Source organism: Mirounga leonina, unplaced genomic scaffold, assembly GCF_011800145.1.
Source record: "Mirounga leonina isolate KUSES-001 unplaced genomic scaffold, KU_Mleo_1.0 Mir_82, whole genome shotgun sequence".
Lineage (NCBI taxonomy): Eukaryota > Metazoa > Chordata > Mammalia > Carnivora > Phocidae > Mirounga > Mirounga leonina.
In genome coordinates, this window is record NW_023270825.1 from 50285468 (window position 1) to 50312683 (window position 27216).

A 27216-nucleotide genomic window follows, 5' to 3' on the forward strand; every position below is an offset into this window, starting at 1 on the left:
ATTCATATCTTTCAATAGTTACCCTGAATGTAAATGGGCTCAATGCCCCAATCAAAAGACACAGGCTATCAGATTGGATTAAAAAACAAGACCCATCAATATGCTGTCTGCAAGAGACTCATTTTAGACCCAAAGGCACCCCCAGATTGAAAGGGAGGGGGTGGAAAACCATTTACCATGCTAAGGGACACCAAAAGAAAGCTGGGCTGGCAATCCTTATATCAGACAAATTAGATTTTAAACCGAAGACTATAATAAGAGATGAGGAAGGACACTATATCCTACTTAAAGGGTCTATCCAACAAGAAGATCTAACAATTGTAAATATCTATGCCCCTAACATGGGAGCAGCCAATTATATAAGGCAATTAATAACAAAAGCAAAGAAACACATTGACAACAATACAACAATAGTGGGGGACTTTAACACCCCCCTCACTGAAATGGACAGATCATCTAAGCAAAAGATCAACAAGGAATTAAAGACTTTAAATGACACACTGGACCAAATGGACTTCACAGACATATTCAGAACGTTCCATCCCAAAGCAACGGAATACACATTCTTCTCTAGTGCCCATGGAACATTCTCCAGAATCAATCACAGCCTAGGTCATAAATCAGCTCTCAACTAGTACCAAAAGATTGGGATCATTCCTTGCCTATTTTCAGACCACAATGCTTTGAAACTAGAACTCAATCACAAGAGGAAAGTCGGAAAGAGCTCAAATACATGGAGGCTAAAGAGCATCCTAATAAAGAATGAATGGGTCAACCAGGAAATTAAAGAAGAATTAAAAAAATTCATGGAAACCAGTGAAAATGAAAACACAACTGTTCAAAATCTTTGGAATGCAGCAAAGGCAATCCGAAGAGGAAAGTATATAGCAATACAAGCCTTTCTCAGGAAACAAGAAAGGTCTCAAGTACCCAACCTAACCCTACACCTAAAGGAGCTAGAGAAAAAACAGCAAATAAAGCATAAACCCAGCAGGAGAAGAGGAATAATAAAGATCAGAGCAGAAATCAATGAAATAGAAACCAAAAGAACAGTAGAAGAGATCAACGAAACTAGGAGCTGGTTCTTTGAAAGAATTAACAAGATTGATAAACCCCTGGCCAGACTTATCAAAAAGAAAAGAGAAATGACCCAAATCAACAAAATCATGAATGAAAGAGGAGAGATCACAACCAACACCAAAGAAATACAAACAATTATAAGAACATATTATAAGCAACTCTATGCCAGCAAATTAGATAACCTGGAAGAAATGGATGCATTCCTAGAGAGGTATCAACTACCAAAACTGAACCAGGATGAAATAGAAAACCTGAACAGACCTATAACCACTAAGGAAATTGAAGCAGTCATCAAAAATCTCCCAAAAAACAAAAGCCCAGGGCCAGATGGCTTCCCAGGGGAATTCTACCAAACATTTCAAAAGAATTAATACCTATTCTTCTGAACCTTTCCAAAAAATAGAAATGGAAGGAAAACTTGCAAACTCGTTTTATGAGGCCAGCATTACCTTGATCCCAAAACCAAAGACCCCATCCAAAAGGAGAATTACAGACCAATATCCTTGATGAACGTGGATGCAAAAATTCTCACCAAAATACTAGCCAGTAGGATCCAACAGTACATTAAAAGGATTATTCACCACGACCAAGTGGGATTTATCCTTGGGCTGCAAGGGTGGTTCAACATCCGCAAATCAATCAACGTGATACAATACATTAACAAAAGAAAGAACAAGAATCATATGATCCTCTCAATAGATGCAGAAAAAGCATTTGACAAAGTACAGCATCCTTTCTTGATCAAAACTCTTCAGAGTATAGGGATCGAGGGTACATACCTCAATATCATAAAAGCCATCTATGAAAAACCTACAGTGAATATCATTCTCAATGGGGAAAAACTGAGAGCTTTTGCCTAAGGTCAGGAACGCAGCAGGGATGTCCACTATCACCACTGCTATTCAACATAGTATTAGAAGTCCTAGCCACAGCAATCAGACAACAAAAAGAAATAAAAGGCAACAAAATAGGCAAAGAAGTCAAACTCTCACTCTTTGCAGATGACATGATACTTTATGTGGAAAACCCAAAAGACTCCACCCCAAAACTGCTAGAACTCATACAGGAATTCAGTCAAGTGGCAGGATATAAAATCAATGCACAGAAACCAGTGGCATTCCTATACACCAACAACAAGACAGAAGAAAGAAAAATTAAGGAGTCTATCCCATTTACAATTGCACCCAAAACCATAAGATACCTAGGAATAAATCTAACCAAAGAGGCAAAGAATCTGTATTCAGAAAACTATAAAATACTCAGGAAAGAAATTGGGGAAGACACAAAGAAATGGAAAAACGTCCCATGCTCATGGATTGGAAGAACAAATACTGTGAAGATGTCAATGCTACCTAGAGCAATCTACACATTCAATGCAATCCCCATCAAAATACCATTCACTTTTTTCAAAGAAATGGAACAAATCATCCTAAAGTTTGTATGGAACCAGAAAAGACCCCGCATAGCCAGAGGAATGTTGAAAAAGAAAAGCAAAGCTGGTGGCATCACCATTCCGGACTTCCAGCTCTATTACAAAGCTGTCATTATCAAGACAGTATGGTACTGGCACAAAAGCAGACCCATAGATCAATGGAACAGAATAGAGAGCCCAGAAATAGACCCTCAACTCTATGGTCAACTAATCTTTGACAAAGCAGGAAAGAATGTCCAATGGAAAAAAGACAGTCTCTTCAACAAATGGTGTTGGGAAAATTGGACAGCCACATGCAGAAGAATGAAACTGGACTATTTCCTTACACCACACACAAAAGTAGACTCAAAATGTTTGAAAGACCTAAATGTGAGACAGGAGTCCATCAAAATCCTAAAGGAGAACACAGGCAGCAACCTCTTCAACCTCAGCTGCAGCAACTTCTTCCTAGAAACATAGCCAAAGGCAAGGGAAGCAAGGACAAAAATGAACTATTGGGATTTCATCAAGGTAAAAAGCTTTTGCACAGCAAAGGAAACAGTCAACAAAACCAAAAGACAACTGAAAGAATGGGAGAAGATATTTGCAAATGACATATCAGATAAAGGGCTAGTATTCAAAATCTATAAAGAAATTATCAAACTCAACACCCAAAGAACAAAGAATCCAATCAAGAAATGGGCAGAAGACATGAACAGACATTTTTCCAAAGAAGACATCCAAATGGCCAACAGACACATGAAAAAGTGCTCAACATCACTCGGCATCAGGGAAATCCAAATCAAATCCTCAATGAGATATCACCTCACACCAGTCAGAATGGCTAAAATTAACTAGTCAGGAAATGACAGATGTTGGTGGGGATGCGGAGAAAGGGGAACCCTCCTACACTGTTGGTGGAATGCAAGCTGGTGCAACCACTCTGGAAAACAGTATGGAGGTTCCTCAAAAAGTTGAAAATAGAGCTACCCTACAATCCAGCAATTGCACTACTGGGTATTTACCCCAAGGATACAAATGTAGGGATCCGAAGGGGTATGTGCACCCCGATGTTTATAGCAGCAATGTCCACAATAGCCAAACTATGGAAAGAGCCAAGGTGTCCATCGACAGATGAATGGATAAAATAGAAGTGGTATATATATACAATGGAATATTATGCAGCCATCAAAAGGAATGAAATCTTGCCATTTGCAACATCATGGATGGAACTGGAGGATGTTATGCTGAGTGAAATAAGTCAATCAGAGAAAGAAATGTATCATATGACCTAACTGATATGAGGAATTCTTAATCTCAGGAAACAAACTGAGGGTTGCTGGAGTGGTGGGGGGTGGGAGGGTTGGGGTGGCTGGGTTATAGACACTGGGGAGCGTATGTGCTATGGTGAGCGCTGTGAATTGTGCAAGACTGTGAAATCACAGATCTGTACCTTTGAAACAAATAATGCAATATATGTTAAAAAAAAGAAAAAAAGAAGAAGATACCAGGAGGGGAAGAATGAAGGGGGGGAAATCGGAGGGGTAGACGAACCATGAGAGACGTTGGACTCTGAAGAACAAACTGAGGGTTCTAGAGGGGAGGGGGGTGGGAGGATGGGTTAGCCTGGTGATGGATATTAAAGAGGGCATGTTCTGCATGGAGCATTGGGTGTTATGCCCAAACAATGAATCATGGAACACTACATCAAAAACTAATGATGTAGTGTATGGTGATTAACATAACAATAAAAAATTTAAAAAATGTAAATCTAACAAAATCTTTTTTCTGCTTTAATCCTTTGAGTGGCTTTCAAATATTTAGAATAAATCCAAATAATGTATTGCGACCTAGATCATGTTTGACTTTGCTCTGCCTTGCTCTCTCTTAATCTATACTTCACTCACTGTTCTGGTCACATGATTCCTAGACGCCAATCTTGCCTATGCCTAGGGTCTCCATGTTATTAATTCTTCCTCATATTTGCTTAGGTAATATGGCAGGGGCCTTCTTAGCACTGAAGATTTATCACCTCAGAAAGGCTTCCCTGACAGATCTCTCTGAAGTAATATCCCTTCCCTTCTACAGTTACACTTTTACAATTCCCAGTTTTATTTTATTTTTCCCATAGCACTGAATCCATCAAATTATCTCATTTGTGTATTTCGACATAAACTCACTAATTATAGAGACTTTATCTTTTCAACACCTCAAACAGCGCCTGACACATGAAAGATTCTCAATAAATATGTGTTAAATGTTGAGCCAGCCCTTCCATGGAGATGTCTGGATTTCGAGCCATGGTACAAATAAAACTGAGTCCAAGTTACTAGTAACTCTTGAGTCACTCTCTGTAATTCCATCTCTCCTTACCCACTAAAGAAGGCTTAGTGAAATGTGAATGAGAATGATGTTATAATTGGATTCATCTTAATGTATTTCATTTCCAAACTGCTAGTGATTTTCTACTTAGTTTTTAATTGATTTCTAGTGTAATTTCACTATATCAGAAAGCATACTCTGAACAATTTTAATCTTTAGAAATTCGTTGAGACTTTCATTATGCTAAGCCTATGGTCTACTTTCATAAATGATCTATGTGCACCCTCAAGAATGTGCACTTCACATTTTTGTTCCACATAGGTCACATTTGTTAATTTTGTTGTTCAGATTTCCTTTGTATTTTCTGATTTTTGTGTCTGCTGTTTTAAAAACTATTTAGAGAGGTTAATGTCTATTAATACGTCTATAGATTTGGCTCATCTATTTTTGTCAATTTTTGCTTTATATATTTTGAAGGTATATTATTAGTATGTGCAGATATAGAATTATTATAACTTCCTGATAGATTAACTAAGTATATTATCTTCCTAAGTATATTATCTTCCTGATAGATTATCTGAGATATATCTTCCTGGTAGATTATTATTAAGAATGTCTGTTTGCACCTCTAAAAATGCTTCTTGCCTTAAAGCCCGTTTTGTCTGTCATTAATTTAACTACACAAGGTTTTTTTTAAGTTTTATTTAAATTCCAGTTAGTTAACATACAATGTAATATTAGTTTCAGGTGTTCAATATAGTGATCCAACACTTCTATACAATGCCTTGTGCTCATCCCAAGTGCCGTCCTTGATCCCCATCACCTGTTTCACCCATCCCTCCAACCCACCTCCCCTGTGGTAACCATCAGTTTGTTCTCTATAGTTAAGAGTCTGTTTCTTGGTTTGCCTCTCTTTTGGTTAGTATTTGGTTTATTTTGGCGGTGGAGGGGAAATGGTAAATATTCACTTCTTTTACTTTCAAACTTTATGTGTCTTTATAATATGTCACTTGTAATCAGTATATAGGTTTTATTGTTGTTTTAATCTGGTGGGACAGATCTTAGGTTTTTTAGTATATTTGATCCTCTTTTTTTTCTACATGACTCACCTATTTTATTTTACTTGTCTCTTTTCTCGCCTTCTTTTGGAATTATTAAATATTTTTAATTATTCCATTTACTCCTCTATATAAGAGTTTTAAATTATCTTCGTATCTTTTATTAGTTACCTTAAAAATTACAACTTGCATCCTTGATTGTTACTTTATCACTTCCTCAATAATGATAGAAACTTAGAATACTTTAACAATATTTACCCTTTTTGTATTTTATTTTTGTCTAGTATTTTAATTCTATTTTAAAATCAACAAGATATCATTATTTGTGCTTTGGAACAATCATTATTCACTTATATTTAGCAACTTTTTTTTTCCATTTTGAGTTAACTTTTGTTTATGGTGTGAGGGGATGGTTGAGGTTCATTTTTTACAGATACACATGTGTTGTAGCACCCTTCATTAAAAAGATCATTCACCACTGAATTTCTTTCGCTCTTAAATTGAAAATCAATTGGCCCTGTACATTAGGGTCTATTTCTGAACTATTTATTCTGTTCCATTGTTTTATATGTCTGTCTTTATGCCAATACCACACTGTCTTAATTACTGTGGCTTTATAATAAGTCTTGAAATCAGAAAAAATAAATCTTCCAACTGTATCCATCTTTTTCATACAAGGCCAAAACATCAAAACTTGTTTTGATGTTTTGGCCTTGTATTTCCACTTAAGTTTTAGGATCATTTTGCCAATTTCTACCAAAATTCTGTTAAGATTTTGAATAAAGTTGTGTTGAATCTGTAGATCAGTTTGAGGAGATTGCTATGGAACCAAGGATGGCTGATATTGGTGGTGTATTATAATCAAGCAAAGAAAAACTTGATCCCCCTCATTTTGATTTTAGTTCTTTATCATGTGTAATATTGCTTTATGAACAATCTGAGGGCATATGTAAAACTTTCCAGCCAATTTTATTTAGAGTCATCAGCTTTTGAGATACAGATTTTGAGTTTTCTGTGTATTTGTATATTTATCATAAGTGCATAGGAACCTGGCTGTTTACTTAAGAAATTCTGGAGAGTTTCTTATAAAGAAATTACATCTCAGGGGCAAGGCAGACAGGTGTAGATAGCCACCTGGAAATCCCGGGGTTTCTTTTTTAATGGGCATAGTCAGTTTACTTTTGTGCAGGAAGCACAAATACAAATGTTCACTGAGACTAATCTGGTAACATATATATGTAAATCTGTCGGGTAGTATAAAAATAAGAACTGGTGAAGTTTGTGCATGCCCACATCTTAGAAAACAATACACTGCCTATTGTTGCCAGAGTTCTGTGTTTGGCCCTCTGGGCTGCCTTTTTGAAACTCTACTCATGTCCACAGTTTCTTCAGGAGGGATGCAGTGGTACTTATGATAATATTACTAGTTTTATATGACTTCAAATACAGAGAGTTACAGAATAGGCAGGGTTTCTCCAAAAGTTCTGTTGAATGACAAAATTAGAATTAATAGATCAAGAATTCTAGGGCTAGAATTTTTATAATACAGATGAACATGATGCAGGGCACATTTTTTTGCCCATGAATCTCTTTGATGGCAAACAACATCCTCATTTGTAGCTTCTAACCACTTTGGAAATTTGGAAGGACTGTGAATTATGGTTGACCAACAGTAGAGAGCAGCAATATGAACTTAGCTTGTGGTCTTTATTTTGACAATGATAAAATGTAATTTTTATGTAGGTTCTAATTTACAATGTTATCATACCTAGCTGTTTTTCTCTACATTGGAAAAAAAAAACCCATGCATTTCTAAGTAACTATCCAGAATTGTGTTATTGAATTAAAGGCATTAATTGTTTAGTATACATATCAAATTTGCTCTAGATTTAAAATTAATTCTGTGTTGTATCCTTGAAATATTTTCCAAGATATATTTGCCTTCCTATAATGGCTTTGGCATTTGTAATGAGATAGGAATGGTATTTAATTTTCCTATTGCTTACTGTGCTAGTGTTTTTATGTGTGTATTTATGTATATATAAAATTCTTAGGTGTTATTGATTTCTTGGATGGTTGTTTCCCATCAACTACCACGTATACTTCGTGATGGAAAAACTTTCCATATTAACATCATTTGTATTGGATTACTTCAGTAATATTTTAAAATTATTTCCACAGATCCTATGGCCTTATGGCTTCATAATGTAAATGAGATCCAGTTAAAATAACTGAGATCTATTATGTGTAAGATATGGTGAACTCTCTGCCAGAGAAATAGAAGTTACTAGGCATGGCCCCTCCTCTGCTAACTTTGTTGATATGTATGGGGAGAACTTAAAGTAAATAATGATTATGATACAAAGTAAAAATCACTGTCAAAATAGGGGCACACAGTAATGCCAGGGAGAGAGCATTCAAGGTGGAAAACAATAGTACCTGTAATAATACAGAAGGAAGACAGTATCTCCAGGATTGGCTGGTGTCTCTCTGGTTGGCTGGAACAATAATTGGTATGGGTGGGAACAGTGGACTGTAAAGCTAGGACAGTATGCTGGGACTATATTAGAATAATTCACATTACAGATCATAGTGTGCTTATTTTTTAACATTAGAAAATAAATGTTTAAGAATATTATGTTTCGTTTTTCAATGACAATGTCTTGTTTTTATTAAATAGGATTTCCCCATTCATATTAATTATATCAATTTGAATCAAATATTTACTTCACCATCCTATTGAGTGAGAAAATATTATTTATACTTTTTTATATAGCTCATTAATGAGGTGAAATTGGCCTGAGTTCCTAAGTCTGATAGAATTTATAAGAATATAATGTAGTAAATTTAAGAATAATTATGCATTTATACTTCCACTCAATACTGAAGATGTAAGCTAACATAGAGTGTCAATTTATAAGTTAATAATAAGTTAGTTATTAGAGATAGAAAAATGATGGTGAATTAAAGGTTTTAATTTTTTTACTGATATCTGAAAATAAATATTTTTAAAAGTTCTAATTTCTTTTATAAGAAAATTAGAAATAGTGCTATTGTGGTACTTCTTTACACAATGTCAACATTGGTAAGGGCACTGAATAATATAGAATGCCTTCGTTTTTTAATTTTATTTACAAAAAGCAGTTTTAAAAGCTTAAATATAGGTGTTGCAAATAATTTGGTCATTGTTAAAGAAACATGTACCTAAATTTTACAAACTACACACATTTTTTGCTATTTTTCTAGAACTTTCGTAAAGATGTTCATATCATCTTGTGTATTGTAATTACACCATCTAATTACAAGACTGAACATATTTGTATCAATTATATAATTAGTTGTAATTAGGCTAATTAGACTAATTATACAATTAGACAATAATCAACTGAAAATTCCTTTTTACAAATCATGGAAATTCACATACAAAAAGCCTTCTATCATCACAGAATATTAAATGTATATGAGCAAAAGAATAAAATTTTATGTGATAAAACCAGTTATAAGTAGTAAAGTCTAAATCATTATAAATATATATATTCAAATGTTTACATACATGCCATGTGATATCTATATATCAATATATATCAAATTGATATATAGATAACATATATAACATATATTGATATCTGCTGTTTTGTTATGCATTATGCTACATATATATTTTTTAATATTATGGACTTTGGGAGCTGTTTATTCAAGGGAATAGGGTCATCCTGAATGTCTTCATCATTTCCTGAATGTAGTGAATTAATTAAATAGGTAAGGTTCAAATTCTCCCATAACTCTGCATGTTACTTTCTGTATTCCTTCAATAGGTTTTGTCTGTATTAGCCCCTCTCACTCTTTGGCATGCTGCATAATCTTACATATTCGCCTAGATGGCTGTCCAGTAGGTTCACATATTTTGGTACCTTGTTTTCTGACTACTAGATATAAATTATCTTACCTCACCCAGAATAATTCTCCAATCCCGTGATAGCTGAATTGTTCAGATATCCTGGATCTAGAGTTCACAGTAAAAGTTATTCTTTCTTTTTGTCTTTTCTTTTCATGTGCCCATTTTGCTGCTCCATTCTGCATAAGAATTAACTAGAATATGCCACCTGCAAACCATTATATTTATTGGGCCATACTTGCTGTGGGAATCATCTCAAAGGGTAACATGAATTCTCTTTTTAAGCCTTAACAATATTACTTCCCAATATGTATTCTTACTTTTGAATAACATAAACACAAGGCACGTTCCTGAACACAAAAACGTAGGTATACAAAACATTTTTTTTTAAAGATTTTATTTATTTGAGAGAGAGAGAGACAAAGAGAGCAGAGGCAGGGGCAGAGGGAGAGAGAGAGACTTCCCGCTGAGCAGGGAGCCCGATGCAGGGCTCGATCCCAGGACCCTGGGATCACGACCCCAGCTGAAGGCAGACGCTTAACCGACTGAGCCACCCAGGCACCCCGGTACACAAAACATTTCAGGAATACATCCACTACAGTAGTGACCTCTATATTTTAATGGCCAGAGCATCACTGTTGTTGGTTCAGATGTATCTGATTGTTTTATATATTTCCTTCCCTTGTGGCTTACTTCCCATTTACATTTCTAATTCATAACTGACTATAATTCTGTGGATGGCTCCTAACTCAGCTTTATAAATCTACCTTTCAGCCTCCCCTAATGTTAAATTTTTTTTATTCCTATTACTATTTGAGTCAATATGGTTAAACAATGTTTACTGAAAGCTTATGTGCAAGACAATGCGTTGGCTCTATTTTTTTCTAGTCAGCAATCTTTACTGACAAATGACAAACTGAAGTTTTTGAAATGGTGTTTCAGAGGAGAGATGGGTAGAGTTTTCTAGCATGGACCTGGCATGATGATGGTATGTCTGGTGGCAGCTATAGAATGATTAGAATAAAGGAGAGGGCGCCTGGGTGGCTCAGTTGGTTAAGCGACTGCCTTCGGCTCGGGTCGTGATCCTGGAGTCCCGGGATCGAGTCCCGCATGCGGCTCCCTGCTCGGCAAGGAGTCTGCTTCTCCCTCTGACCCTCCCCCCTCTCATGTGCTCTCTCTCATTCTCTCTCTCTCTCAAATAAATAAATAAAATCTTAAAAAAAAAAAAGAATAAAGGAGAGCTGCAGTTCTCCATAGTAGACAGTACATTACCTTAGCCAAAATGAGCACTCAAGCAATGTTAAATCAGTGAAAAGGGTCTAAGACAAATATTATGCCTATAGGATTGGAAAGGAAAGGTCATTTCGTGAAAAGAAAATTAAAGAATAATCTAAAGTTCTTGATGTCATTGAATGTGGGGTAATGAGAAATGGTAAAAAATGAATGATGCCATGACTTCTGAGTCTGGATTATGGGAAAATGACGATGCTTTGCATTAAAAAGAACATCAGAAGAGAATATAGGTAGAGCAGCTAGTCTAATGGAGTGTAATAGTGAACTCACGGAGTTTAATATGACATCGTATGCCCTACTGATGAAAATCTCTGTCAAGCAGTTATCAAAGAACATGAGATGAGGCAGGAAGTCAGAGGTGTAATAGGGAGAGGAGAGGACATGTGCAGAGAGGCCAGGGACATCCAACAGGAAAAAAATACAATCTAGAAATAGAAGAGGTTGGGGCACCTGGGTGGCTCAGTCAGTTAAGCATCTGCCTTCTGTTCAGGTCATGGTCCCAGTGTCCTGGGATGGAGCCCTGCGTTGGGCTCTCTGCTCAGCAGGGAGCAAGCTTCTCCCTCTCCCTCTGCCTGCCTCTCCCTCTGCTGGTGCTCTCTCTCTTGCTTTCTACCTCTCTCCCTCTGTCTGTCAAATAAATGAATAAAATCTTTAAAAAAAAAATAAGAGAGGCAAGTCTGACTTGTTCATTGGCAAAGTATGAGGTGGTTTCTTTTTGAAGGGGGGTGGGTAATGCAGGAAAAATAAAAGTCAGTGATCTAAATAAATACATAAAAAAGAACGATCAAAAAGAATTAGAAAACCAGGATAGATTATCTTAAGAGATCCAGAGTGGAGGAAAATACAAGTGCAAGATCATAATTGCTAACAAATATTGCAGTTAAAAGGACAGGCAAAAATTGGAGACGTTCGATTTTATTAATTATAATACTATTGGCGATTTTTTTCAAGTGTGTTTTTTCTGTTGTTTTGCTTAGAGATTTGTCAGGAACCTATACATTGATGTTAATTAAAACTATGGTAATGGATCAGATTCCACTGGGAATATATTAGTAGAAGATTGCAGACTAAAATTTGCACAATAGATAGAAAATGAAATGGAAAACAACCAAGAAGTGACTAACTTATGATATAATAATTACCTACACATATGGGCAGTCAAAGTAGCAAAGGTAATCTAAAGTGTTAGAAATAAACAGAGAAGTATAGAAGCATAAAAAAGAAAGATTTATTGAATTGTAACAAAAGAGCATCATTACTGACATTAATAGGTATAGTTTCAGTGGAGTGTTGAAATATTTTTAAAATATGGATTAAAAATAATTTGTCAGTGGAAACAGAAACAGGTACTGGCAGAATATAATTAATTCTGTGAATAAGAGACTTTATCACTAAATGTACATCTAAATGACACTGTTTCTCCTTTGTATGTATTTGAGAATCATTATTACTGTATGATTGCTTTTAGAATATTGACTATACATACATTAACATCTATTGAATTCATATTGGGCGCCAAGCAGATAATAATGCTGGAGAAATAAATATGTGCAAAACAAAGCCTTGAATGGTGAAATGTAGGTAGTTGTAGCAGTTTTAATTGAAAAAATGTTCATTTACAAAGTGTCTCTCCTATGCTAAGTCCTATGCTAGGTGCTTGGAACATAACACTGAGAGCAGGACAGATGTAATCACTGCCCCCTAGGTACTTACTGGCAAGGGGATGAGTCTGGCAGAAAATAAATCCATTCCAGAAATAAATGGGAAAATGAGAATGTATTATGAAGAAATAAAAGCACACTTCACAAAAAGGGATTTCTCCTCTTCCAGAAGGTGAGGCAAGGCTTACCTGTGGAAGTAAGGGGTATTGGGATCTAAGAATGAGATGAAATTGATAAGGCATAGAGAGATGAAGAGCCAAGCATGTGCTAAGTTTCTGTGATAGAAGGAAGCTGGATGTAAGGCACTAAGAGAATGAGATGAAACTGGGGAGGAAAGGAGAATGGACCATATGGGGTTGACCATCATGTTAATAGCTATTGTGTTCACTTTAAGAACAATAGTTAAGTCATCGATGTGATTTAAGCAGAGAAATGTCATGATCAGATTTTCATATTAAAAAAAAAATTCTGGTTGCAGGTCATTATGCTTGCATGTGTTTTTTTTTTAAAGATTTTATTTATTTGAGGGGGGGAGGAGGAGGTGCAGAGGGAGCGGGAGAGAGAGAATCTTAAGTAGGCTCCATGTCCAGTGGAACCCCATGCAGGGCTTGATCTCTAGACCCTGAGATCATGACCGAGCTGAAACAAAGAGTCAGACACTTAACCAACTGAGACACCCAGGCGCGCTGCTTGCTTGTGTTCTTAAACTATACTAAGCATAATCAGGAATTTCTTAGCAGACTATAGGGTGTAGAGCATTACATTAAAAAATAAATAAAAAGAATGGTCAAGAATGAACATATTTCAAAATTAATAAAAGGATCTGAGAGGGAGATACTGAATATATGAATAAGAAGTAATTGAAAGTCTAAGATTCTTGTTATTAAAGAAGGAAGAATAAATTTAGAGGAATAGATCTGAAGTTCAGTTTAGAATATGTTAGTTGATTTTTAGGTGTCTGTGAGACATCAAAATGGACATATTGAGGTAAAAATTTGGTCTATGTATATGAAACTTAAGGGAGAATAGAGATGTAGACTTGAGGAGGGGGGCAGGAAGATAAGGCTTGTAGTAGCAAGGACAAGATCACCTAGGGGAATTTTATAACTCAAAATTAATTGTGGGACAAACAGTTCCAGGGATACCAAGAGTTAAGTGTTGAGAAGAGAAAGAAAAGTGAAGAAATCTAAGCAATAATAGTCACGAGGTAGAAGGAGTATGATATATCATCTCATTCAAAAATTATCTGAGTCAACTCGTTCTAGTATAATATTTTCTTTCAACCATGCTTTCTAACTAAGCACACATTTCTAGGCATTGTATTTAGTAAATATAAATGAGAACTCTGTAATGCACTGAGAGCATGTTTTAAATATAAGTTCTAGAAACACACACATTGACTATGTATATTCATGTGGGATGTATTTGCTTTTGTTTATGTAGAAAAAATACAGTGTCTTTCCTAAAGAAAAATTGAAAGATAGGAGATTGTTCCTTAGTCCACTGGGGAAAGTAACTGACTTAAGACCAAATTTTGACAGTGAATGAATGAAATTACGGCCACAGTGCCCTTGCATCCTGAAGGAGAGATTCATTTGACACATTTGAAAAACTAGGTGTCCACACCTATGTGTGAGCAAGCTTTTTTGCAAATGAGCAAGCAGTGCCTTTATGTCTTGTTACTAAGTATTCCAATCCTTCTGAAGAGTGTATGAAAGTACTGCAATTTTTAGGATTTGAGAGATGTTACACATGGTTACATATAGATGTTATTTGGAAAAAAAAATAACATTTTGAAAATTGCTATAACAAATATGATTTCACTGGGATACTGTTTACCATTTCCATAATTGAGTTACTTATGAAAGGAACTATTTTGAGATGGTGCATTAATGACCTTAGAAAGTAACAAAATCTCAAAAAACCTATTTTAAATTGAGCAGGTTTTCTTTCTTTAATTTTTATTGTTGTTTGTTTCTTTGTTTGTTCTTTTACCCTTTGAACAATTTCAATGTTTTTTACGTGGTCTTTCTTGGCTCATCAAGAATTTGTAAGATATTTCTGTCTACTTGCCTGATTTGAGTCTATTTACAGTTTTACAGATTTACCTGGAAGATCTAGACCTTGAGCTCCTGAAAAATAAAATTGCAAACACAATAATGCTTTAGAAACATTCATGAATGCTTCTTTAAGGCATTTTACATCTGTCATCTGCCATTGATATGTATACACAAAATATTTATGCATATAAATTTAATTGCCTGTCATTAGATTGACTTCAATAACTGTTCTACCAACAGTGTTTCATTTATTGGCTTTTCTTCAGAATCCATTCCTTTCAAAACATTTCATGGTGAAGTCTGCATAGATTGCAGTATTTGTTGAATAAACTCCATTATTAAGTACACTGTTATCTTTGCACAATAATTTGCATAACTACCCCCAGAAATAGATTTCTCCCCCTAGAAAGCTAGTTTGCAAAGAAAATGTTATGAATTTTCATTTCAGTCTCAGCTTTTATCCCCAGGTACATCACAGTGTTATTTTTAAATGCATGGTTTTTTGTTTTTGTTTTTGTTTTTGTTTTTGTTTTTTTTTAGGGCATTTCCTTAAAAAAAAAAAAAAAGACAACCTGCCGCATTTTGATAATAATATAGTTTATACAATGTAATGCCATGATTCATTCATTCATTTCATTCATTCATTTTGGTTACCATTGACTTTTTCTAATGACCTTTTCTACATTTTTAGGGTGAAACCAAGATCTTAAAACTAAAGAATCTTCGACCTCAGGACTATGCTAATTATAGCTGCATTGCTTCAGTGAGGAATGTATGTAATATTCCTGATAAGATGGTGTCATTTAGACTTTCCAATAAAACAGGTATGGAGCTGTTTTATGTGTTATGTCTGTTATCCATAGCTAATGCTTAAAAAGGTTAAGTTTCTTATAGACCAAATGATTTCTATAGTATATGTAGGAACAAGGCATCTTTTTTTTCCCCAGAGAAGTCTATGATATCTGAAAAGTTATTGGTAAATGTACACTGTAAAGTTTAATTGCAATATGTTCCCATGTAATGTTTGTTTATATAGCATACAAAATTATAGTTCCTTAAAATAGTATATTCATAAATGTCACAATCATGCCTATATCCTGTTCAAAGAAATTCTGAGAAATATTAGATTCTTCATATAAAAATTTATGGTCTAAATTGTTAAAAGTGTTTTGTGATTCCAAAGCTAAGTAAAAGAATCTCTCTCTTACTCTGTTTCAAGTCAAGAATGTTAATTGGTAATTTCAGGTAGGTGTTTTTAGGAAAGTATTTTTGTAGAAAATGTCAAAACATTAGCAAGATTGCGACTTAAGTTAGCCTGTGTTTAGTAATAGAGACCTCAGAATAACTGCAAGCATATTAAAGAGGAATTGCTAAATGAAAGAGCAAAGAGAGAGCGTGGGAATGGACTGTCTTTTGCATGATTGTGTGCGAACAATCACATTAATAAATTAGAATTTGAACTGGTTTTGAGAAACTTTCAGTGGCAATTAATGTAAATTTTTACTTTCAAATAACGCTATTAAAATAAAGAGTTTTAAAAGTAATTTTCTCATTAACAAAAACCTTAAAAAGTGTGGGTTTGGTGTGCCTGGGTGTACATTTTGATTCTGCTGCTTATTAGCTCTTGAATCTTGTTGAACAAATTGCTTCACACTCTAGCTCAATTTCCTCACAAATTCGTAATGTTGTAGGAAAGAATTAGTGAGTTAATATACATAAAGCACATGGAACACACTTTGTCCGTTTTCCAACAAAGAGCTAGTCAGCATCCAGCACATTTGATGAAAAGATTATACCTGGGACTTTATTGGAAGGTGAAAAAAAATGGGTGCTCAAGTGTTGACTCATCAACACAGGTTCCGTTGATTTGTTAAAATCTTGAAAGATAATTTTTAAAATGTATTCATTCATGTATTTGCCAGAGACTTACTGGGTTCCTATTATGGGTCTGCAATGATAGGCATAGGAATATTGGCTAAGATGTAAACTGCCTTAAACTAGAGAAATGCTTTATTAAGCACTGGGTAAAAGTCATTGGTGGAAGGTAAAAGGAGAATGTGGGACATGAAAGTAAACTTTATCAAGAAGGATGAGAAATACTTGAGGGAAACTACATTGCAGAAAAATAAAATCTTAGTGAACCTAAGACTTATAAAAGTTAATAATCTTGTTTCACTTAAAAAAAGAAGAAATAGGATATTGAGAAATAAATGTCAGGGATTAACATATAAGAGCTGAGTGTGATTATGTTGTTCTTAGCATGAAATACTTGGTGAATTATTATAATTAATTTTGTTTTTCTTAGTTTCTTTAATATATTTTTAAAATACCCATGATCCAGAGAGAAAAATTATAAATAAAATGGAAGTAGGTCCTATAGGATGGGTAAACATATTGCAGTAGAATAAGAACAAAGGAGTAGGTATATTATTACATATGTTACAACCTTGCCCTTGAGCAGTGCTTTATTACTTGTAAAAGTATTTCATGTTTATTATCTCAGTTTATCTTTATAACTACTGAGCTGTAGGCAGGTAGATTTTTTTTGTTTTTCTTGTTTGTTCTATCACGTCTTTCTCTATCATTTGATACATAACACACTAGCCCGTGGTGATTAAAGTATCCACATTAGATTGTTTTGAGAATGAACTAAATCAACATAAACCAAAATTTATTAAAGACAAAGAGGTACAATAAAATCATATTTAACATTTTTTCTGCTGTAGGAATGTATATCTTTATTATTTCCCAATGTCCCACAGCTACTGACAAGTGGGGACAAAATTTATCCCAATGTGTGAAGAGTTATTTTAAATAGGAGACTGACTAGCTATTCAAAATTTTTGTGGAGCCAGAGAAAATGAACCTAAATCTTGGCCAGAGTTTTACTAGGAATAAATAAGGACTTTTTAACCTAAAGCTGAAAGGAGGAGATTACCATGAGAGGTGATTGACTTTCCAATTCCTGAGGTCTTATAAAGCAGCTGGGTGGCTTTATTTCTGAGGTGATTTTTAACAATTGCCAGCTCAGAAAACAAAGACTTGACTCCCTGTCCTATGGAGAGAACACAGGAACTCTGTGATATAAATGTTTTGTTTAACTCTTCAGCTTTCTGTCCCATTCTTTATTTTTCAGGCTTAAGTATTGTATATCTAGACCAAACTAACAAAATAACCTATTATTCTCTTTCATAAATTATCACATAAAGATTTTAGATTGATGTTCACTGAAAATGAACATTAGAGTTATGGCAAATAATTGGGTTAAAAAATATAAGCTATTACCTTGTTTGACTCTTCAACAACTATAATCAAACCTGTCATGTGGTTTACATATTCAAACCAGGTTTGCTTCAGCATTTTTCCCATCTGGTTGTGCTCAAAATTGGAAGAGTTGGTGCATTTCAAATAGGTGAAATCATTGAGGTAGCTCTCAAATTACACCAGAAATAAATTAAGCTTTCAGCATCTTCCTGCAAACAGGCTTATAAACTGACAAGTGCATACAGGCTAGTTCATTGCTTTCTAACACTGGAAGAAGATCAGGAGTCACCATTGGCATAATCAGTGTGAGAGACGGGTATTTTTTTTAAAAGATTTTATTTATTTATCAGAGAGAGAACATGAGGCGGGGGGGTGGTTGGCAGAGGGAGAGGGAGAAGCAGTCTCTCCACTGAGCAGGGAGCCCAACATGGGGCTCAAACCCAGGACCCCAGGATCATGACCTGAGCGCAAAGTGGACACTTAACCGACTGAGCCACCAAGGTGCCCCAGGGACAAGTACTCTTTATGGTTTCATTCTTGTGAATCTTTAAAGGACATAAAATTCCCATGTTTGCATGTTAACTCTTGGTTGCAAAATGTCAAGGAAAATGTTGAATGTATTGAGGGGGAGAATATTCTATTATAAATATTGTAATATGTTTGATTACTCTTCTCTGTTAATTAATATGTTGAGGGTAACTTTGGAAATAATTTTTGTAATGGAGATGAGATAATTGACTATCAGATGTATTTTTGGTACAAGCAAAATTTTATTTTAACAGTTCTATAGTCAATGAAAAATTTTAAATGCAGTCAATTTATTGACCTGATTTGCACAATGCCCAAATAACATAGCATATGAAGATGGAAACAGTGTCTGCTGTGGATAAAGTTTTGTAAATTTTTTGCAGCAGAACAATTGCATCATGGAGTACAGTTTTCTGGGCCCTTCCTGCACCTGCTGAATTAGACTTTCTGAGAATGACCTACAATGTATACACCTTAAACAAGCATAAATCATTACTTTGGAAAACAGATATTGTCTATATTATCAGAATGTTTTCCATGAACCCATTCTTTGTGAATTGGAACTTGCGTTAAAAATAAGTCACTTTGGGGCGCCTGGGTGGCTCAGTTGGTTAAGCATCTGCCTTCGGCTCAGGTCATGATCCCAGGGTCCAGAGATCCAGCCCTGCGTCAGGCTCCCTGCTCAGCGGGAAATCTGCTTCTCCCTCTTCCTCTGCCTCTCCCCTCCACTTCTGCTCTCTCTCTTTCTCACTCTCTCAAATAAATAAATACAATCTTTAAAACAAAAGCCTATTTTTTTACAACTGCTTAGAGAAGCCATGTTCAGGTGTCATTTTAAAAGGCAGTATCATCTGTAGATTTATGAACAACATGTTTTCTTAACTTTCCTACTGTGAGTTGGCATTATAGTAGAGCTTGTAATTGTATGTCTACCATGCCCAATCATTTGTTAGCCCCTGTTGATTACTTGGTGTGCTATGAAAAATCTCATGTCACAGAAATGTCATTATTTATCACCCCTAATATAGCTGTCTTAAAACTTATCGTGACAATTTAAACAATTTTATAAAACATGAAGCTTTAGGTTTATTTCTTTATTGTCATTAGGTTGTAGCAGGGTCCAAAGTTGTTTTGGTTATTTTTTTACTCCCATTTAGAAGAAAAAGAATGTTAGCTCTTGATTGATAAATTCTCAATGTAGCTATATTTTTCTTAGTTCATTAAAACAAACCTGCTAAAATTTGTAAATTTAGAATATTGATAAATATAGATATATATTTTAAATTAACATAATTATGGTAACTATTAAATATTAAAATTTCTCAGATTATGTGTGTTTCTAATGTGAGGGCATATAGAAATTATGATAAGACAAATTTAATTTATTTTAATATATTTCAAACACTTACATATGTTGATGTCTCATGATTTCAAAGGCAAATAAGAATTAAGTAAGTTACTTATATTAGGATGAAAAACATATTTTGTAACTGCTTGAGAGGGTTATGATGTGTTCTATAAAGAAATGGGACAGGTGGGGCTAATTTGACTTAATTATATAGGTCCTTTGATTCAGTGGGTTCACACTTAACATTTATAAAAATTATTTAATTAAGATGTCTTCCTTAAATGCACATCACATTTAGGAACCAAGTCATTGCAAAAGTATTACTGGCCAAATAAATAGGGGAAACCTATACCCCTTTCTCCTCTTCCTTTCTTTCTCCCTTCTATCTCTCTTTCTTTTTCTTTTTCTTTTTTCCCCCCTTTCATCTATGTTAATAAATTATCATGAAAAAAGTTAGAGGGGTTAGGAGACATCTCTGTTTCTTATGTTAGATAACTGTTGTCTATTCTTCTTATTTTATATAACCCACAGGGAAAGTGTAATATCAATGCCCAGCAATTGCAACAAACCTCAATATAAAATTTTTGCAAAATGGTGATCTATTTATGGTAATTTCCTCCTATGTTTATGGGAATTTAACTAATGTATGTAGGTGTTGTGAGAAATAAAATAATACTTCATTTATAGGAATTTTGTAGGAATAGCTGTAGCTATGAAATAAAAATACATAAAAACTTCCTCTTGTAAAATGGCATGCCCATTGTCATAGATAGTCTAAGTGCAAAGGAAGGGGCAGTAGACATTTTGCTATACATCTAGATGCTAACCTCATACATTTTTCTTAGCTGTATGGATATTGCAGTGCCTTGCCTTTAGGTGATCTCCCTGCATCTACCCAATCAATAGCATCATTTATTACAACTTAGATATGGTATTTCACTAAAAGTAATAACTTAAAAAAAAAAAAAAGACTAAATTTGTGAGAAATACATAGTGCAAATACAATGACTTCCTGGACTAGTTTGCTTGGGCTACCATAACAAAATAACAGACTGGGTGGCTTAAACAACAGAAATTTATGTTTTCACAGTCTAGAGGCTCGAAGTCTAAGAGTAGGGTGCTGTCAGAGTAGAGTTTTGGTGAGGCCTCTCTTTTCTGGCTTGTAGACAGCCATCTTCCCCCTATAGACTTCCCTCTGTGGTTCACAGAGGGAGAGAATGAATGAGCAAGAGCTCTAGTGTCTCTTCCTCCTCCCATAAGGACACAAGTCCTATAAGATTACAGTCCCACCTTTGACCTCATTTAACCTTAATTATGTCCTAAAGGCCCCAACTCCAAATACAGTGACACTGGGGTGTAGGGCTTGAACATGTGAATCTTAGGGGCACACATCTCAGTCCATAATACCTTCAAATGACTGAAAGGTGGGCTTTACATTTGGGATTCCTTTTCTTTTAACATTTCAGGTATTGGGGTGCCTGGGTGGCTCAGTCAGTTATGTGTCTGTCTTTGGCTCGGGTCCTGATCCCGGGGTCCTAGGATCGAGTCCCACATCAGGCTCCCTGCTTGGCGGGGAGCCTGCTTCTCCCTCTCCTTCCGCCGCTCCCCCTCGCTCATTCTCTCTCTCAAAATAGATAAGTAAAATCTTTAAAAAACATAAATAAAATAAAATTTCATGTATAAGTTTATAATATATGTTAAATCCAAGTAAGAAAATGAATCTACCATTTAGAGAGAAAAGACTTTCTTCAGTGTTATCTCAAAGAGGGAACTCTAATGAGAGTGTTTTGTGGACCTATTATTTTTATCTTTGGAGAAATGGTAAGGGAGCAACAATAAAAGGTAAATGAAACTTTAGGTAGGGACAGAAATCACTTTTGTAATAGTATTATCATGAATTTTTAAAAGCATAGTAAAAATATTGAAATAGGATCACAAATAATGTATCAATGAAACCATGCATTTTTTTTTCTGATTCCATTTTTGTGATGGAGAAGTTACTATGTGCAACAGAAGACAAAACAAAAGGAAAAAAACAGAAAAAATCCAAGAATCATCATTTCATGCACAAATATATATTGAGAACATGAATTCCTTAGTAGATTTTTTTATCTTTGATAATTTAGATTTTCTAAACAGTATTTACTACTAGATGCACCAAAGGAACACACATATTGTTGATGTGTCGTCATTAGAGAATGAGATGTTTCCTATAACTCTTTTGCATGAATTTCGAAATTCAAAAGCCTTAGATTCAAATTCTGGTTTTCTGAACTTGGAGATGTTACTTAGCTTCTCTAAACTTATTTTTCCCCTCCCTAAAATGGGGATAACACAAAGTCCAACCTTATTTGGTTTTGTAGGCTATAAATGCTATAAAATGAAAAACTTTTAAAAAGAAGTATCTGGCACATAATAAATATAATATACAGTAGCTAGAATTGAATTGTTAACCTAGATAATAGAAAGAAGGAATAAAATGGTACCATCAGTAATCATGGTGAGATGGTGACAAGAATCTTAGACTTTTTGTTAGGATATTACATACAGCTTCAACCATTGACGACTAATCTTGAAATAAATTCATAATCTTTTCTAAATTACTTTTATCATTGGATAAATGAAATAATATTTCTCAGAAAAATCTATAGAAATGAATACATATTCTGGTATATTTCTGTCTAAACTATTATTGGCAAAAATGTTTAACAGAAATAAAATATTATTTTGTGAAATTGATAATGGTATGTGAGGGAAATTGGAAAAGCTTACAATAGGGTTGATATGCAGCAGATTCTTAATCTGAACGCTCATCTTTTCCTAAGGTAATCAAACTTATATATGCCCTATTCTCATTAATGTATCTTCAGAAATGTGAAAATACAGGTGATGAGTAAGCAGTGAATCCAGGGATAGAAGCAGTGGTCATTATGGGATTTCAACTTTGGTCTTCCTGAGACTGTTTCCAGAGCAACAAGGTGACCCAGATTTTCCAAAATCCTATTACCATAGTAACAGGAAGTTTGCATGTTGCTGAGATCTCCCTACACCTGCTTATTTTGTTGTCCTAGCGATGCATTTTTCAGGTTAGTTATAGCCAGTTATTCTGGGTCTATGAGTTCTTATATAAAATACTCCTCATAAACTAGCAACTCTCCCAGAAGCCATCATAACCCAGACACAGTAGGTATCTAAAAATAGAACAAGAATAAAAAAAACACTTTAGTCAAATGAAAGGAAATGCTATCATATTCATTGAAAGGCATGTAAATTATTGATATGCTATCTCACAACTTAAAACAAATACTTTGGAGCATATCAAATAGTTTGTGTTTTAGGAAATATCTAGAATAATTCATTGGTAACATTTTTCTAACTTTAAGTAGTTGCTATTCTTCATATGCTGTTAAACTGTAATTAACTTGAACAATTTAAAAATTACTCATAAGAATACAAAAGTTCAAATCATGTGTTTTATAATATTTCTTTCAGCAAATTGAGTGAAGATATGCTAAAATGAAGTAAGAGGATTTTTAAATCCCTGAGAATAATTAATTTTTTATTTTAAATTGCTTCTAGATTATGGATTTGTAGACCATGTCTTAGTACTTTTTAAGATTCTATTGTTCTAGTGAAACTGCCTAAAATTAACATTATTATAAATAACGAATTAAATTGCTAGAAATGCATTTTAGACTTGTTTCATGGTTTTTGAGTTTGACACTCATAGCTTATGATACAGAATACCTCCATGATCATTTACTGAAAATTTTGAATTTACAAGTCATTGACTCTCATGATGAAGATATAATAATTTCCATTAGTGCATGTACCTTATCCCATTATTTATTCATCTTAATCCTAGAATTGATTATATCAAGTAGTCATCTTTAAGGTTGCCAACCATCCTTGTTTGTCCTAGACTCAGTTGAAGTCCTAATCCTGAAAAATCCTTTAATCCCAGGAAAACCAATGATGTAATTCAATATGCAGCCTACCTCCGTATAGGATACTAGTCTTCATGACAGTTGTTAATGATGGAGCATATACAGCTTTAAGCAACTTTATATAGAGAAACTTCAGTGAGAAGACCTAGGTGTAGATCCTGGCTCTCCCTCCCCACTCTGCAGCACTCAACAATTCCTTCAACTCTGCACTTGCTTTTTTGCTCAATCATGTTGGTAATGTGCTCTGAGGTGGGTTTCGGGTTGACGAGAAGACAACATTCACTCTAAAATTCCATTTTTATTTAGCAAGATAACATCAACAACAGTAAAAATTTAAATGAAATGTAGCTGCAAAGAAGTAGATGCAGTCTCTACACACAGAGATACTCTTGGGCCCCAAAGTCCATGCAAGAAAGGTTCAGGCTTACACAACTTCAGAATATTAATACCTCATTGTGCTGTTGTCCTTTTATATGTGGGGTTTACATTGCTATTCAGGAAAAAGTGAAGCTAATAAATAATCTCTGAACCTAATGCACCTATTTGAGGGAACCTTTGTAAATATTGTGCTTTTAATATTGCTTGTACAAAATTTAAAAAATTCACTGACAGGGAGGCTTTAATGCCCCTCAAGAGAGGATGCATCCCTGGCTACTGTTCTCCTTCAAACTCTAAGGCATTTAAAAGTACCAATTTCATTTTTACTTAGCTATACATTTTGGGAAGTTTAAATGAGATTAGCCACATTACTCATAGGACTTTTTTTTTTTTTTAAGATTTATTTATTTGACAGAGAGAGAGAGAGCGAGAGCAGGAACACAAGCAGGGGGAGTAGGAGAGGGAGAAGCAGGCTCCCTGCCGAGCAGGGAGCCCGATGTGGGGCTCGATCCCAGGACCCCGGGATCATGACCCGAGCCGAAGGCAGACGCTTTAACCATTTGAGCCACCCAGGCACCCCTGCTCATAGGATTTAAGGCTCTGTGTTGTGGCTAAATTGTAGCCTTGTGGTCACTTTTACTATCATAGAGTCACAGGAATGACGACTAGCCATAATTTAAAAGGTTCACATTGGTTTATTAAGACTTTTAATTAAACCTGAAAAAGCGAGAGAGAAAGAGAGTGACCCTGTATTAGTTTATACAGGAGTAGGGTCCCTAGTGTATTGTTACAGAGACTCAAGCTGAGAGGAGACTAGTAAATGGGAAATAATAGACAAGCTGAGTATCAGAAGTGCATTAACATCAATCTTTTGATTGTAAGTCCAGACATAACATGTACTTTTTTTTGCTATTGTGGCAGTTATTTCCAAAGCATCACAAAGATCTCAGCTGTTCTGTCAATTTCATCTATTTTAAGATCCACTATTTTTTCTAATAGTGACATACTTCTGTTGATTTATTTGCTACTGTTCTATTCCCATAGAAAATAGGTATGTCCAATTGTTTAATAATATGCTTTGGTTTATGTTTTGAACAGCATTTCTTTCTGGAAGCTCCTTTTAGTCACTCTGCTTTAGTTGCTGTATTGTACCACTTGAGCATTTTATTGACTGCATCTTTCAATCACACACTAACCCAGTGAATGTGTAGTAAAGTCAGCAGTATTGATTTCTAATAGACACATTGTATAATAGGAATTTATTGATGATGGCCTTGGCCTCTTGTTTTATTAATGGAACCTAATATCCTGATTTGGCAAGAACAGATGTTATCAAGAAACCAGATATAAAGTTTTTGACATAAAAAGAGGTGACAGTTGTATGAAGCTACTCTTTAAGTTTTCACTGTGCTTGGCACTGCAACATGGTGCTCAACCAAGCAAGAGGCAGGATTTTAAGTCAACCAAGGAAAGCACTACTAAGTAGTGTTCTGTCTCTTCAGCAAAATCCAGCAACCCTATGTTGCTTTGTTTTACTGAGAAGTCTTCAGTTCTAACATGGTGAAATGTAGGCAATTTTAGATAGTTTGACTCAACAGGTAACAATAGGTAAGAAATTCCTTCAAAATTATTGTCCCATATTAAATGCAAATTTCAAAATATATTTCCAAAGCAATGAGGAAAAAAACAGGCACAACAGGAAATAAATGAACAAAACTACTGGGAAAATGAGCGGTGTAATAAGGGTTCTTGTTAAATTTCTCTGGGATTAAATCTACTAAGACACTTACTCAAAGGGAACAAAAAGGGGGAAAAGAGGATAAATTTTGATTCTCTATATCTTTCTAATTCTCTTGATGTTGATCGGAAATACTTAATAACTCTAGTCCTGCCTCATTGCATATTGTCTTTCAACTTTACCTCTAGATCAATCTGATAAAAATTGTAATATTCGTGTCTTTTTCATTTTGGAACTATAAGTAAAAAGCAATCTGGTGTGATATCCATATAGTATTATGACTCTGTGGACCATACAAAAATATGATTCCATTTTTCAAGGAACCTGAAAATTCACTGAATATACAGTGGTGTGCATGCTAAACATTGTTTTGTGTGTTTAGGCAAAATGTTAAATATGAATATAGGTTTAGAAAGCATGATTATAGGTATACAGATCCAAAGTCAATATAATATGGATTTAATTTCCAAGTTGCTGAAGAACTAAATAGGCAAATCAATACATATCAATATTAAAAACTTGAAGAAAAACAAAAAAATCATTTGACATTGAAAACAAATGGTATTTGTGTTCTCTGCAAAGATAATTTCAGCAGCTCATATTAATCATGTAAAATGGGAAAATGTGGATTTACTGAAATCTATAGTGAAAATATCAGAACTAAAATGTAAAAGCTCTATTTCCAGTAGCTTTGAGAAATAAAATATTGGCAGGACATTTCATATGTACATTTCTTATGCGTAGAGAGGAATTGAATTCAGAGGTGATTCAGTCAATGTTTGATCTCTCATATTAAAATAGTATTAAAAAGGTTTTATTGGCTTTTAATCTTTCCTTAAGCAACATTCCATTTTGTGCAGCTTATTTAGTTCTTCTACACATGCTATATTACAGTATTATCTTATTCAAAAAATAAATACCTCCCTTATCATGTAGCAGCATTGTCCTAGAACATGGCAGCAGTATATTTAAATATTCTCTGAGTGTCTGAAATCCCAAGATAAGAAGTATAGCTAGTTTAATGGTTAGACTTGAATTGACTCTCATTGGAATTAGATCTGTAATGACAGTGTTAAACAGCAGTTACTATTTAGAGCATGTCAACATGATACCATAGTGACACCTACAAGGTCTATAGTTTAAAATCGTCACTTTCTCCAGTGCAAACCACCGTTGTATGGCTTTGTAATTCAGTCCTGTAAAATGGCTCCTAATCACACACAAAACTTGAAC

At 34.6% G+C, this 27216-nt stretch overlaps 1 protein-coding gene across 1 annotated transcript in view; it reads left to right on the forward strand.

Annotated features, from left to right (window-relative positions):
- MDGA2 (MAM domain containing glycosylphosphatidylinositol anchor 2) overlaps window positions 1–27216 on the forward strand; it is a 797493-nt gene that overhangs the window by 503121 nt on the left and 267156 nt on the right. Inside the window, exon 5 of the mRNA XM_034992713.1 lies at window positions 15472–15604. Within this exon, the coding sequence (XP_034848604.1) occupies window positions 15472–15604 (133 nt within the window). The remainder of the gene's footprint in view (window positions 1–15471; window positions 15605–27216) is intronic.